A 13,770-nucleotide genomic window follows, 5' to 3' on the forward strand; every position below is an offset into this window, starting at 1 on the left:
GCAGCAATGTTAAATAGCAAAGGAGATAAGGGATCACCCTGTCTCAGGCCCTGATAGGTTTTGAAGACAGGGCCACTTTGGTCATTAATGTTGATGCAGACTCTGCCTCCCTTGACAGATTGTATAATCCATTCTATTCACATGGGAGGCAAACCTTTTCCTTTCATGACTCCTTCCAGGTAACTGCATTTTACCTTGTCATAAGCCTTTTCAAAATCTATCTTCACTAACAGTCCTTAGTGTTTGGATCTTCTTAATTCATGAATCACTTCATGGAGGATCACCGCACCCTCCAAAATGTTTCTTCCCTTGATAAATGTTGTTTGGCTTGGATCAATCGCCTCCTTGGCTAATGGGGTCAGCCTATTGTTAAGAACCTTGGTGAAACTTTTATAATCAACATTAAGGAGACAAATTGATCTGTACTGCTTGATGGTGTTAGCCTCCTTGACCTTTTGTATCAACGTAATGACTTCATAGTTTAACCTCTTCTGATCTAATATACCAACATGGAGATCATTAAACATGTTACAAATATCCTCCCTGACATACTCCTAGAAGACCTTAAAGAAGGTCACAGGGAATTCATTAGGCTCAGGTGCAGAGTCTTCTTTCATCTCTCTAAAGGCATATTTGATTTCCTTAGCAGAAGAGTTTGGTCAAAGAGTCTTTGGCCTCATCTGAAAGTAATGCATGGTTGTCCTAGAAGGATTCATCTAATGTGAAGCTTTCCCTAGAATCACTACCAAACAATTTTTTTTAGAAGTCATAAATGTGCCCCTAATTTGGTCTTTAGAGTTGATTTGGCCCTGATAAGTCTCCATAGATAGGATCTGATTCTTTCTCCTTGTACCATTGACTAGCAGATGGAAAAACTTTGTATTGTTGTCACCCTCTCTCACCATGGTCTTCCAACATTTTTGTTTCCAAAAGGTCTCCTCTATGGAGAGAATTATGCTGATATTTATCACTTGTCGAATACCTTGTGTGCGTGCACAGCCTTGCTCTGTTGCTCATGTGTCTCTAGATCTTGGACCCTAAATTTTGTTTTCAAGCTAAGGGTGCAGCTTATGCTTATCCAAAAACAGGAAGGCTAAGGGTTCAGCACTCAAGCGGCACCGGCGCCTTTCCCCTTTCGGCACGAAAATGACACACACGTTGGTGTCAACCGCAATTATAAGAGGTATGTGCCTGATGTCCAGATTCCTAATGCCTTACAGGCTTACACATCTTGGGGACATGGCTTGCATCTAAGCACAGTATCTGCATCTGATGCGCATGGATCAGTAGTAAATATTTTAAGGAATTTTTTTTTCACTAACTCTACAAATCTTGTTGCCGGCTGGGGTCAAACTCGAGATAGATCTCAGAGCTCTAAGCCCCCTCCCGTAACCAGATGGCCACTGCAACTCTATCTTTGGATCAGTAGTAAATCAGCGGTGCGTGTGTGCAGATTTGCTGAGACGATACTGTTTTGTCTGAAGAATCTATGGATCGTGGACTGTTTTTATCACGGACACATTTGCTGAAAAGTAATACCAGCACTGCCTCAAAGCTAAAGAGGATTATAACCCACTTGCTATTAATATTAAGATTAATCCATGATTAAGTGTGTTAAGTAGCTCCATCAGGAGCCTTTAAGCTTTGACATTTAGTAAGACCACCAAAACACTCCAAATGTGTAGCGATCTGAACCTAACCATACTATGATCAGGGGTGGCAGCCGTGCTTATTTAATCTGATCCCGGTGGGTTAAACAACCGGTGTTTATGTCATGCCGTGATCCAATGCTGGGGTTGTTTATGCCGTGACGTCGGGCAGGCCTGCAAGTCTGCAACACATACTAAAATATCAGGGTTTCTTATGCATCTGCAGTGTATTATATGCACACACAACACAGTCGTTATCTAGGTTCAAACTTGAAAATTATAAGTCATCTTTGGATGCAGATGCCAGGATTTATATATGTTCCATTATCTAAATAAGTACACGTCATCACTTCGAAATTCGAATGCATTCCGAATTCTTGATTCGAATGAGATTTCGAGACAAGCGCTCCGTATATTTTCTTCCCCTTGATATTCTTAGAATGAAGGACGGATAGGAAAACGTAGAAGAAGAAAAATGTTCGCCTACCTTAACTCTCCGCTCAAGTTTTTATTTCTCTCTTTACATGAGAGTTTCAACATGTATAATTAGCTGGGGACCCGACATTATTGTATCCCGAAGACTGGACACAGCCATACAGGTGTCTAACTAGATTAATTTCGGAGCAACGAATCTCCTGGTAGTTGACGTGATAATCCCCCAGTTTCGTGCAGGCAGGGAGATCAAGTTTGTAGTATCGCACAAGTAGGACTCGGGAGCTGTACTATAGCCATGACACCGGATCTTTTAGAAGGGAAAACGTACCTTCCATCTCAACCATATATTTACGTTAAAATTTATATTAGAAAGTTGAATAAAAAATATAAAGTAAGTAAAAAATCAACATATAGGTAAGAGAGTAGGTCTCGTTTGGTAGAGTTTTGAAAGTTGATTTCGCACTAGAATCGCTCTCAGCGCTGTCAAACGGGCTGATCGGAAAGTAATTTCACGCGGGAATCACTTCCCGTTTTGTATAGCGAGGTGGGAGCTAAAAAAACTATTCCTAATTGATTCTTCTCGATTTCAACATAATATTCTCTCAGTAATCACTTCTATCACCAGCAAACTAAACGATTTTACAAATAAATCACTTCCACCTACTTTCATCGTAAAATCACTCACACCACAGAATCAAAACTGAACCCAACGATCCCTAAGTATACTCACTGTATTGGAGTTGCATTTTACAGATCTTTTCTACGCTGGTTTCCGTGCAGCTGCCAGCTGTGTGCTTAATAATTGAGGGGCAGATTGCATTTGCATCAGCGCGAAATCGTGCCCTTCAAATAGACAATGGTCATCCCTGTGTACCTCTCGTCTCTCTCTGTCTGACTTCCTCTTCAGCTCACCAGCAGAAGTTCCATAGCCTTCTTCCCTCATCCAGCGTCCACACTTGAACAGTTGAGTTCTTCTCTCCTCAACCCCATTGTTTTATTTCCTTCCGTTCTAGAATCGTACCTGCGCTTCACAGCAAGAAACAGCGCGCGCCTGACGTTTCGCCGTCGTCAAGATTAGGTAGCTCCTCGTTTTCCTCTGGATTTTCAGCTCGATTCACGATCTTTGAACAGCTTTCCAATGTACTTTATCATTTCAATATTGCAGTAGAGGTAGAGGTATCGAACGCTAAATATCGGGTGATGCTGATGCATGGCTCGGCTACTAGTCGCACTAGCACATGCAGCGGAATTTTCTTTAATTTTTTCTGACGGCACAACTTGCCGCTGATCTGCAAAAAACAGCACCTTTTTTGAGGAAAAGTACGCCAAGTAGCACTCCTGTTCTGATGTCGATTGGTCCCCTACGAACCTTTAAAGGATAAGACCTGCTTCGTTTTGTCCTCCCACTGTGTGCTTACTTGTGTTCGATTGGTGTGTGACTTGTACAGAGAGAGAGAGAGAGGAAGCAGAAATTGTGGAGGCTTCGATTTGGGCGGTGCTTGTGGTTTGAAGAATCCCGGAAAGGTCGTGAGAAAGGAAGAACAAAGGTAAGAGCTTTTCTCGATTTCTTTTTGGCTCTTGTTCGATGGCTTTCTCTCCAATTGGTTGTGCTTGCTTGTAAGTTACAATCTTTCGTGTTAACATCTCTTTCAAAAAACGATTTACTAAAACAATTTTGCAGCCCTCGTTTGTTATTTATGTTCTGTTTCGGTTGTGGATTCTTCAGATGATAAATATCTTCTTCGTGGGAACCTTTTTGCTTCGTCTTTTGGGCCGTTGAGTTTCTGATATCGTTCGGTTGCTGGTGTTTGCGTCGTGAATTCGTGGTGCTTGCAGGTAAGCACGCCGCCGTGCAACCATGGGCTGCGGGGTGTCGAGCCAGAAGGACGCCGGAGGGCCCCGGAGACGGCCGGGGAGCGTCGGCGACGTGGTCGTGTTCCTCCCGGGACTCCGGATGCCAAGGAGCGTAGACTTCGCCCAAGCGCTCGGCGAGCGCTTGGATAGGAGCGTCGTGGAGAGGCTGTCGGCTCTGAGAGCGCGAGTCGTCGAGATGGCAATGCAAGAATCGGTGACGGCCCTGAAGCCGAGGCGAAAGACGGCGGCACGGAACGGTGCGTGCAGGGGTGGGGGGTAGAGCACCTGAGTTGCTGGGGACTTCAGAGCTTTGTCTGTAAGCTGAGGACTTCAGAGCTAACCTTGGATTGCCTCTTCCTTCCGTGTCAGGGTCTAGTACAGCCAATCTCCTACAGGCCCTTGAAGATTACTTGCCGGTTCTGCTAGGACTAGTAAAGGAAGGTGAGCAACTACTGCAATAATCCGGTGGTCTGTTCTTATGTTGGTTCACAATTTTGTTTTTTTCCCCCGAAATATACAATTTTGTTGTTTTGATTCATCCAGACTGCAAAATGTGCAGGTAGTATGTTGAGGCACAAAGTGCAGTTCACTTGGACTAACCAGGAGGATAATGCTGAGGTATGTCGAGCACCAATCATGTGAACTAACTGTTGCGCCTTAGCAGTATGTAAAATCAGTTGTTTCAATCTCAGGAGATGGCCATGGCAGATGCCTGGTACGAGGTGCTGTCCGTGCTGCATTTGATGGCCATGATCTGCTTGCTGCAGGCCAACACCCTGCTTCTCCCCAGGTCATATGGGGATGGTTACGCGTCAAGGGTTTCAGAAGGTACTACAACTGTTACTGTACAACCGAAGAATCATGGTCTTAGAACTGTTGTTCAAAGTTTATGCATTTAAATAAGATCATTGAAAAATACTAATGATCTGTTGTGCATTGGAGTATTTCTGTCTATAGTGTCCATGTGCTGATGAGGCGCCATGTATTTCCAATTTGCCAGAGAGTAGACGGGCCACTGTCGATGTTTTCTTGAAGGCAGCTGGCTACTTAGACTATACAATCCGACATGTACTTCCGCAGATTCCACCGGAACTAAGGTTCTGGAACTCTTGAGGAGCTTACTGGTAGTGTTAGGCTTCAAGTTTGAAAACATCTACTGAAATATTCCCCCTTCAACTTGTGGATCTCAGGAGACAACTTCCAGTAGACCTGGCTGAAGGAAATCTTAAAGCTCTTAGCCTGCAAGCTCTGGGTCAGGTACTGTCTTCTTAACTTGGAAAATTGGATTATCTAATTTTGATAGCAACTTCTCAAATGCTGTCATGATTTTAATGGACATTCCATTTGATTAGAATATTTGATGAAATGTTTTGAAAAGAACATTGAACATATTACTCCTTCATGTAATTTTGAATGATACATTTTCTGTTACCGCTGAAGTAACATAGATAGGTTGTGGTTTTGAAAAGTAAAATTTTGTACTCCTCTATTTGCAACTTGTTTCTGTGAACTGCATAAGAAACCTAGTAGCATTCTGTTTACCATGATTTCGCGATTCATGGATTTGCACGTTGTCATATTGGGTACAGTAGTCATACTATTACCTATGCTTTTGCTAGCCAGTACATTTGATATTTCATGGTGGTCCTGAACATTGGTGATCTTCCTATAGGGGGTCGACATGCAGCTTGGGCTGGCAATCGATAGTCCAAAGGCCACTCTAGCAGTAAAACGGCGCTTAGCTTGTGAGATGGTCAAGTATTGGCACCAGGTTCAAGAGAGTATCCCAGAGCTTCCTGTCTCTGATGGATGGGGGAGAAAACATCTGCTGTTTGTCAAGTGGAAATATGTTGAAGCAAAGGTGTATAAACTAGGCACTAATTGTTTTTCCAAACTGCAAATTCTCATCTCAATCTGAGAGACTGACTTTCTTCAGATTACAGATCTTTTCTTTTCTAATGTATAGTCTTGTAAGCATTTGTGTTCTATCTGACGTCTATTTTACATGTTTATCTAGGCTGCAGCATACTATTTTCATGGTTTGATTCTTGACGAAGGAAATACCGAGAAATCCCATGGAATGGCAATAGCTGCGCTCCAAGCTTCAGAGGAATTTCTGAAAGAAAGCAAAAGGGTTTTGGAAGCCTTCCATGCGACTCCTCCGACATCGAGGTAAGACACCACCCCCCTAGTTTACTACTCACCATTACCAAGATAAGCGGTGCTCAGTAATAATAATATTTAAGGAACAGCTGTTTATGTGAATTGTAATAATACATTCATAATCGTGGAGACTAAAGTCGGTACCTGTAACTTTGCAGGAGCCCTCCTCTATTCGGAACAGCTAAATATCTGTTTGACAAGATCCCAAAAGATGCTTCAAGCAAGGTCCGAATCAACCAGGACCTGTATACTCAAGAAAAGTAAGAATCATCAGCAAAAATTGGTCATGACAAACATACTGCATGGAACTGTGAAACCCTTCACTGATGTATTGGTCATCTTGCTGAATTTGCAGGGTTATCGGAGCACCACCTCCATTGCCGGATTTCGCATTGGCTCTAACACCTGAAGACTATGATCTTCCTCCATTAGATCCAGTTTGGAACAAAGAAGGCAGCCGTTGCTAAGTGTATATTCAGCAGAGTGCTTTAGGCTTGGCTCTGGTGAGAAAGGAAGAACAAAGATTCTGCCATGTCAAAGCTGAACATGGTAACAAATTTTTTTAGATAAAGGAATGTCTTTATTCTGGCCTCTGCAAAAGGTTTGCACCCAACCATTCATTAATACACGTTCTAGCTATAAGCTTAAAATAAAATATCAACAGATAGCATTGGGTCATAAGCCCAAAACAAGAGGGGAAACATCAAAGACATAATCTATTAGAACACATTCACCCATACTTGATGATGAAAATTTCCATGATGGTCGTCTCCAAAGTGCGGCAAGCCCACTTCATCGCCACACTTGCAATTTCTTTTTAGAGTAAGGACCACAAACGGATCCAATATGTCCCTTGAAGATTACCTGCATATAAGATTGTGATCGACATTTATCAAAAACAATGTCATTCCTGCTCAACCATATCACCCAACAGAGAGCAATTGCCCCAACCAAAATTTGAGGTCTCCATGTTGAGTTGACATTTTGTAGCCAACTTCCAAACAAATCAGCTATACTAGTCGGTGGTTGTATTCCAAAAGCAATCTGTACTGTTTTTCAAATAAATTTAGCAAATTGACATTCGAAAAAAGAGATGATGGATAGTTTCCTTGTTACTACAAAAGCAACATTGTTCACTACCCTGCCAGTTTCACTTAACTAGATTATCGAGTCACCCGGCCTCCATTGTACTTCTCCTATGGTTTTATTTTTTAAAAAGTATTTTCTCCTAAGGAGGTCTTGCCATACCTCCTCCTCATTGATAAACTTAAAAAGCCACTTGCTCAGCAAACACTGAAATTGTATATCTAAATCTTTTATTCCTAGGCCCCCTTGGTCTTTGGGTCTACACAAGATACCCCATTTAACCAGTCTGTACTTTTTTTTATGATCATCATTTTGCCAAAAGAAACGAGATCTGTAATAATACAATTTCTTCAGGATGCCTCTAGGAACCTAAAAAACGATAGTATGTACATAGCTAGACTACTAAGCACTGAATCAATGAGAACCAAACGACCTCCAACGGTCAACAATTTCCCTTTCCAGCTACTTAGCTTTTTTTTGGAAGCGTTCCTCCACAGTTTTACAATCCTTATTACTTAGTCTTTTATGATACATAGGAATTCCGAGATATCTAAAGGGGAAACTCCCCATCTCTCAACCAAAAATCTGTGAGTACTATTCCATACAATTCTTAGCCTCTCCATAACAGAAAAGTTCATTCTTATGGAAATTGATCTTTACGCCAGACAACTGTTCAAAAGCACAAAGCAAAAGTTTCGTGTTTTTGGCTTGTTCAAGATCATGATCTATGAAAAAATGGTATCATCTGCATAATGTAAAATAGAGAGCCCCCCATTAACTAAATGTGGAACCACGCCCCTTATTCCCCCCCCCCCTCTAGCTATAGCAATGAAAATGGCTAACATGTCCACCACTATATTAAAAAGGATGGGTGATAGCAGATCCCCTGACAAACACCTTTTTTAGTTTGGAAGTAACTCCCAACATCATTGTTTACTTTAACGCCCTCACTTCCCCCAGTGACAAACTGGTGTATCCACAAACACCAAGTTGAGGAGAAGTTTTTTATTCTCAAAGTCTGTTGTAAGAACGGCCATTTAACATTGTCATAAGCCTTTTCAAAATCTACTTTGAAAATTACCCCATTCAATTTTTTCCTCTGCATCTCATGTATAGTTTCATGCAATATTGTGGCCCCTTCCAAAATGTACCTCCCGGGCATGAAAGCAGTTTGCGAAGGTTTGATCACCTTTTGTGCCACTTGTCCAATTCTATTCGTTGCTACTTTAGTAAATATTTGAAGCTTACATTTAAAAGGCATATAGGTCTGTAATGTTGTATGTGTGTCACCTCTTTCCAAAGTTGAGGCTAAATAAAGGAAGCATGCCCTTGTGAAAGTCATTAAAAAGTGTTTAAGCAGAAATTAGCAAAATTTGGTGTCAACGAAATTCAAGCAGAAATTAGCAAGGCCTGAAGATAATCTCAAGAGCAATATACAGTCGATTCTTCTTCTGATAACAGAAATGCTTTGTCAAAGGGTTTCCATTGACTGTTCTTGATCCTGGTGCTTTGCATTTTCCTGACAACGCAATAGTTTTGGGTCCATTCTGATTTATGCGTGCTCCAACAATATCCTTGCCAAATTCATCATACTTAAAGGACTATAAATTTAAGGGAATCTTATCTTTATTTGATGTGTAAGTGTAACCAACCTCAGGCCAAAAGTGGTAGCCTTCAATTCAGTTTGTTATAAACATTTGCACTGGCATCTTAAAAACCTACCTTGGAACATTCAGTTCCAATAAAGTAAGTATACACGAGATGAACAAGATAGTCGAATAATCGGGGTTTCCCAAAATGTTACTCCTACCTCTTTCTGATCATTCAGTAAATTCACCTACAATCATGAATTTTTTATTTCTGAATGAAGTTTTCAAATAAAAGAAATCATCTGATGATGTCTCTTCATGTCATCTAAGAGATGTAATCTACAGCTAGATAGTACGACCACACAAGCACAAACGATGCAATTACATTACACGCCATTCTTAAGTCCTGTTTGTTTCCTGCTTCTAGTTCTGTTTCTGCTACGGACAGAAGTTAGAAGTCAGAACAAACGGGGTTCTGGAGAAGTGGTTTCTGGAGAAGCCAGAAGTCTGCTTCTGAGGAAAATAAACTAAAACTGAGAAGCTCGCTGAGATACGCTTTTCTGAGAAGCTACGTGCTAAGAAGCCCAATATTTGTTGTAGAAGCTAACAGCCTATTTCCAAAAACAGCTTTTCAAACAAACTAAAAACACAGTTTATCAGAAAAGCTCAAACAAACAGACCCTTAGTCTAATTCCACGGAACAGAACACTCCTACCAGCAGGAGATATTCCTGTCTTTCTCTCTATCCACGTTCCTGGTGCTTTCCAATTGAGAAACTTCCTCTCCATTGCGATATCCTGCAAAGGAAAATCAGAACGACTTTTCGCAGTATCAAACGTATGTGAAGCAGCAGCTGCTACCACTGCTGAGAAGCCTGCAGCAACACAAGCAAAAGGACGTACAGGGCCTGCTTCTTCTAGTTTCCTGATAAGAGAAAAAGGGTTAAAACAAACTAAAAATGCTTGGACATAAAGAAACTTAGCTGTAACATTATTCCTATCTTTACTTTCCAAATCAAATATGTGAACGTGATTCCATTACCTAGGTTTAGGGTTCATATTAACTGCCTTCCAAGTGAGCATCCCTGTGTGTATGAATTGCCAAGTTGAAAAGAACATACCACCAAAGACACAATCTCGAGCTATCCCTGGTCTAAGCCCTCTCCACAGAGCACCCCAACCTTCAAGTGATGTCACTCTAGAAGGTAGCTGGACAGAGGGTAATGGGGGCTTCCCAGAACTAGTAAGCATCCATGGGTGCTGTTTCAGGGCACCCAACATGTCGGGATGCTTCGGAGAAAGATCAGACAAAAGGCTCACAGTGCTGTTCCACACCCTCATGTCAGCAACATAACCAGGCAGCAGTTTGGAAAGCAGAGGAAATGATTCTTGTGCAATACTTGCAGGGCTCGCTGCTTTTGAAGGTATCACAGAACTAACTTGGTTCCGAAGATTGAAAAGTTCAAATGGTGTGCAGGAAACAGCCTCTATAGCACCAGCAGCTATGCCAGCCATCATAGCCTCAGAATAATAAACATAGTTGTCCTCCCTCCCGTCTGCCAAGACATATACAAAACATTGATCATTTCTCACATTTCACGATCAGTTGGAACAGCAGAAGATAAATTTGGTTAAGTGCAGCCAGTAATATTAGACATTAGTTTCCAGAAACAGCTTATGTCATCATAAGTAGATTAAATCATAAAGGTACTTCAAACTATTAGGAAAGGAACACAGTTCATAATGAACTGCAGATGGTTTCATTACCGGGCAAAAGAAAAAACAATGTAATACGATTCTTCAGATGTATGAAAAATTAACATGCAATGTAAACGCGCCCAACAAAAGCAATGGATTGTGGAAGAACATATGTACCTTTACAGTAAGGCTGTAAAAAGTTCATAGGTCCCAAAACGCACTCCCAACCCAGGTAGTTTACCCATTATGGACCATCCAATGCCACTGTAAAGACCTGAAAGGCGTATAACAAAGTCGGAAGACGATAGTTTCATACATGAAGAGATACATAACTGGATATGAAGCCATCATACATGAACTAGAAAAGTAAAAAAGAAAAAAAAAGAAATCAGGATTCATGTCTTTCCCACTATATTTCTCACAAAAGAAAGTTTATATGGAACAGGCAGATAAACAACTTGGGGAAAATCTTATTTGTACATCTGGAAACTTAAGTACAACAACAGCGTTCAACCAATAAACATCGTAATTCTGGATCTTGTAACATTTGGATTCATAGTTTCATACAGAACTTAACTTTATTTGCATACGGGCTTTCATTGTTTCTTTAGTTGGTAGCTCTGTCGGCAGGCTCAACAATCAAAATCATCAAACGACTCTGGCCTAGCATAGCAACTCAGCATAGTTAGCATACCATCTTGTAAACTGCAACAGTTCGCACGTCTCGGTAGCAATGCAAATCAGGATGAAGCATTCCGATCGCGATACAAAGCCCCACTACAAAAGATCTCTAGCAGCTAGGCAAACGACCAAACCTGCAGGGACGGAGGAGGCCACGAGCCGGTCCACCACCTGTCTGAGCCCCATGTTCTGCTTCTGCCCCGCCGCGCCCAGCTGCAGGGGCAAGAATACACCGCGCAAATGCCAAATCAAACCATGAGAAAGCAGCAGCAAGTACCTCAACAGGAGAAAGGCGGGGGCGGGTCAGGCGCTCACCTGGAGGAGGGTCTTGACGGTGTCGAGGGGGTGCACGGCGACGCCGGAGGCGCTGATAGCCGCCACGCCGGCGGCCGTGTGGCCGGCGAACACGCTGTCGCCAAGCGGCTTGCCGCCTCCAACCATCGCGGCGGCCCGGAACACGCGCGACACGCCCGAACGGCGAAACGGTGACTTTTTTACTTTTACATTTTCTAACATTAATATTTAAATAAATAGATATCGGATAAAAAAATTACACTATTATATGCTTACCACCTTCTGAAAGAGTTGCATGATTTTCACAGAGCGGTAATCATGTTATGGTAGCACATGTACCTTTTACCGTCCTCTCATAGAGCGGTTAGGTCCCACACTCTCCTTACCACTCTATGATATGGCGGTTAGCACCCGTACCAGTGGCGGTTAGCTACTCTGCGTGCCCGATCCTCACCACCTTCTAAGAGGACGGTTAGTACAGTTTTATTATAAAAATAACAAAAAATTCTAGAAGTTATCTAAGATAAAAATAACAAAAATCTTAGAAAATATTAAAGTAAAGATAGAATAAATACATAAAAGTGAAATAAAAAAATAACACTAAATATTAGATAGAATATATACTGAGATGAGTACATAGAATTTAATCATTACTAATAGTATATATGCTACATCAAAGATACATACATAACATAGGTAATAGATTTAAAATGATATAACCATCTTAAATTTAATAAGTACAATATTTAGTATCATAAATATTACGAATGAAATGACCTTTGAAGTTGTACGTGGCTTATCTCCTGTTCCATCCAATGGTAATCATATTTTGAGAATTTTGGTCTACGTGGTGCCAATATATATGGAAAATAATCATAGTTAGGATCCAAGTCATCTGCCCCGTCGTCAGAGAATTCGCAACGACGTGCAATTCTCTGAGGAGTAAGCACGGAGTCATCATCGTCGGAACCAACCCCTTCGATTGTAACGGAAGTAGTAGAAGCATGTCCTCTTGTGGTTTTTGTCGAACGACCACCTCTTTCATGGCGGCTCAAACCACCGCCTCTTTCACAACGGCGTGAATGTCTCGAATGACCACCTCTGTGTATCCAGTTATATCTGGGTAGACAAACGTCAACGAATACAATCCTAAAAAGTTCTCAATGAGTTTGTTCAATAACTCTTCATCACGAGAGAATACCTAGTATAAAAAATAGCATACAGAAATATAAACATATCTTAGAAGTGCAATATAATAATTAACTAAGACATATAATAACGATGAATGTATCTTAATATGCTTCTCGTACTGCTGAGAGTGCATAAATATCGTGTGCGCTCGCTTGCTAGAACACTTTGCTATGTCGGCTAGTTTGCACACCCTGATATATCTCTGACGGTATTCTAACAAGTGTGTCTTTAGGTCCATGAAGATCACAGAGCTTACCATTTGCCGCTATTCCTTCGTGGTGAAACAGGGATAGTGGGTCATGGTCTGCCATTTTGACAGTACTTTGTTCAGGTTCTCCTCCTTGAATACATCGTCACCTTTTACTTGAGTCTCCCTCATAGTCTGTAGGGCTATCATTAAGAATTTGGATATCCATCAGAAATATCTGCTTGAGGAGGCAGCCATAGTTTGGTATTAGGTATCAAATGGTAGTGGTGTTCCGAAAAACTGTGATGTCATGGTCTTCTCGTTGCCTTGGCCTCGCCTCTTATATGCATGGATCGATGGTGTATACACCAAGTGTAGGTATGTAATTTACAGACAATGCATGCATCGGATACCTTCCTATAGTGAGCAGTCACTGGACTATGAGTAGTCGGTAGTATGCGGTCACATCGATCTAAAAAGGTGGCTGCGTGCAGTTTCGTTAGCTTGAAAAGTTGTCAGTGAGAGGTTGCATCTTCCTAAAAAGGTGATAGCAAGATGTCACTTCACTCTGAGAAACTAGTAGAGTAATGTCATATGGATTAATAAATACATTAATGATATGGTAAGTAGTAATGTTTAAATTTGTAATACATAGAAAACAGACATGTACGAACATATAAGACTAGACATGTTATATATGCCATTCGTCACATAACTGACAAAGGCAGATCATCGGAGGGGCATATGAATATATGATATAAAAAAGGTTTGTCGAATAACGACCGGTGATAATTCATTCGAGTACGGTTATATAATACTGTTACACTGCCATACATCACACACATAGGAAAATTATAATTTTTGTGACGTTAGGTATCATGGTCGATACAAAACGTAAGCATAACATGTTGACACACCTTAGCGAAAGTAAATAGCCGGCCTAC

The 13,770-nt window shown here is 41.3% G+C and overlaps 2 protein-coding genes across 4 annotated transcripts; one reads left to right on the forward strand and one right to left on the reverse strand.

Moving 5' to 3' along the window:
- Positions 1–2,904: 2,904 nt before the first annotated feature.
- LOC133924622 (uncharacterized) lies at positions 2,905–6,701 on the forward strand. 3 transcript variants are annotated; one of them, XM_062370241.1, is made up of 12 exons: positions 2,905–3,047; positions 3,535–3,631; positions 3,921–4,195; positions 4,308–4,379; positions 4,498–4,556; positions 4,631–4,766; positions 4,939–5,035; positions 5,129–5,195; positions 5,611–5,799; positions 5,956–6,110; positions 6,260–6,361; positions 6,457–6,701. In XM_062370241.1, the coding sequence occupies exons 3-12, from the start codon at positions 3,943–3,945 to the stop codon at positions 6,566–6,568; spliced, it is 1,242 nt and encodes a 413-aa protein (XP_062226225.1). In that variant the 5' UTR covers positions 2,905–3,047; positions 3,535–3,631; positions 3,921–3,942; the 3' UTR covers positions 6,569–6,701. The 3 variants fall into 3 exon arrangements, with proteins under 3 accessions (XP_062226225.1, XP_062226227.1, XP_062226226.1); XM_062370242.1 differs by having other exon boundaries at positions 2,924–3,162; positions 3,533–3,631; XM_062370243.1 differs by lacking the exons at positions 6,260–6,361; positions 6,457–6,701 and having other exon boundaries at positions 2,923–3,162; positions 5,956–6,114.
- Positions 6,702–9,057: 2,356 nt separating this feature from the next.
- On the reverse strand, positions 9,058–11,636 carry LOC133924623 (mitochondrial thiamine diphosphate carrier 1-like). The gene is made up of 6 exons (XM_062370245.1): positions 11,470–11,636; positions 11,289–11,367; positions 10,661–10,747; positions 9,818–10,340; positions 9,457–9,700; positions 9,058–9,182 (listed from the first exon to the last, which is right to left on the reverse strand). The coding sequence occupies exons 1-6, from the start codon at positions 11,593–11,595 to the stop codon at positions 9,102–9,104; spliced, it is 1,140 nt and encodes a 379-aa protein (XP_062226229.1). The 5' UTR covers positions 11,596–11,636; the 3' UTR covers positions 9,058–9,101.
- Positions 11,637–13,770: the final 2,134 nt, after the last annotated feature.

The sequence above is a fragment of the Phragmites australis genome, chromosome 7 (assembly GCF_958298935.1).
Source record: "Phragmites australis chromosome 7, lpPhrAust1.1, whole genome shotgun sequence".
Classification (NCBI taxonomy): Eukaryota; Viridiplantae; Streptophyta; class Magnoliopsida; order Poales; family Poaceae; genus Phragmites; species Phragmites australis.

What these genes read in the sequence shown, in the direction of transcription:
- LOC133924622 (XM_062370241.1), top strand. Translation starts at nt 3,943, where the DNA reads ATGGGCTGCGGGGTGTCGAGCCAGAAGGACGCCGGAGGGCCCCGGAGA. An exon ending in CGCGTCAAGGGTTTCAGAAG is followed by an intron (nt 4,767 to 4,938) that starts GTACTACAACTG and finishes CCAATTTGCCAG; the next exon opens with AGAGTAGACGGGCCACTGTC. An exon ending in GCGACTCCTCCGACATCGAG is followed by an intron (nt 6,111 to 6,259) that starts GTAAGACACCAC and finishes GTAACTTTGCAG; the next exon opens with GAGCCCTCCTCTATTCGGAA.
- LOC133924623 (XM_062370245.1), bottom strand. Translation starts at nt 11,595, where the DNA reads ATGGTTGGAGGCGGCAAGCCGCTTGGCGACAGCGTGTTCGCCGGCCAC. An exon ending in GGCCTCCTCCGTCCCTGCAG is followed by an intron (nt 10,748 to 11,288) that starts GTTTGGTCGTTT and finishes TACGCCTTTCAG; the next exon opens with GTCTTTACAGTGGCATTGGA. An exon ending in AATATGAACCCTAAACCTAG is followed by an intron (nt 9,701 to 9,817) that starts GTAATGGAATCA and finishes TTCTCTTATCAG; the next exon opens with GAAACTAGAAGAAGCAGGCC.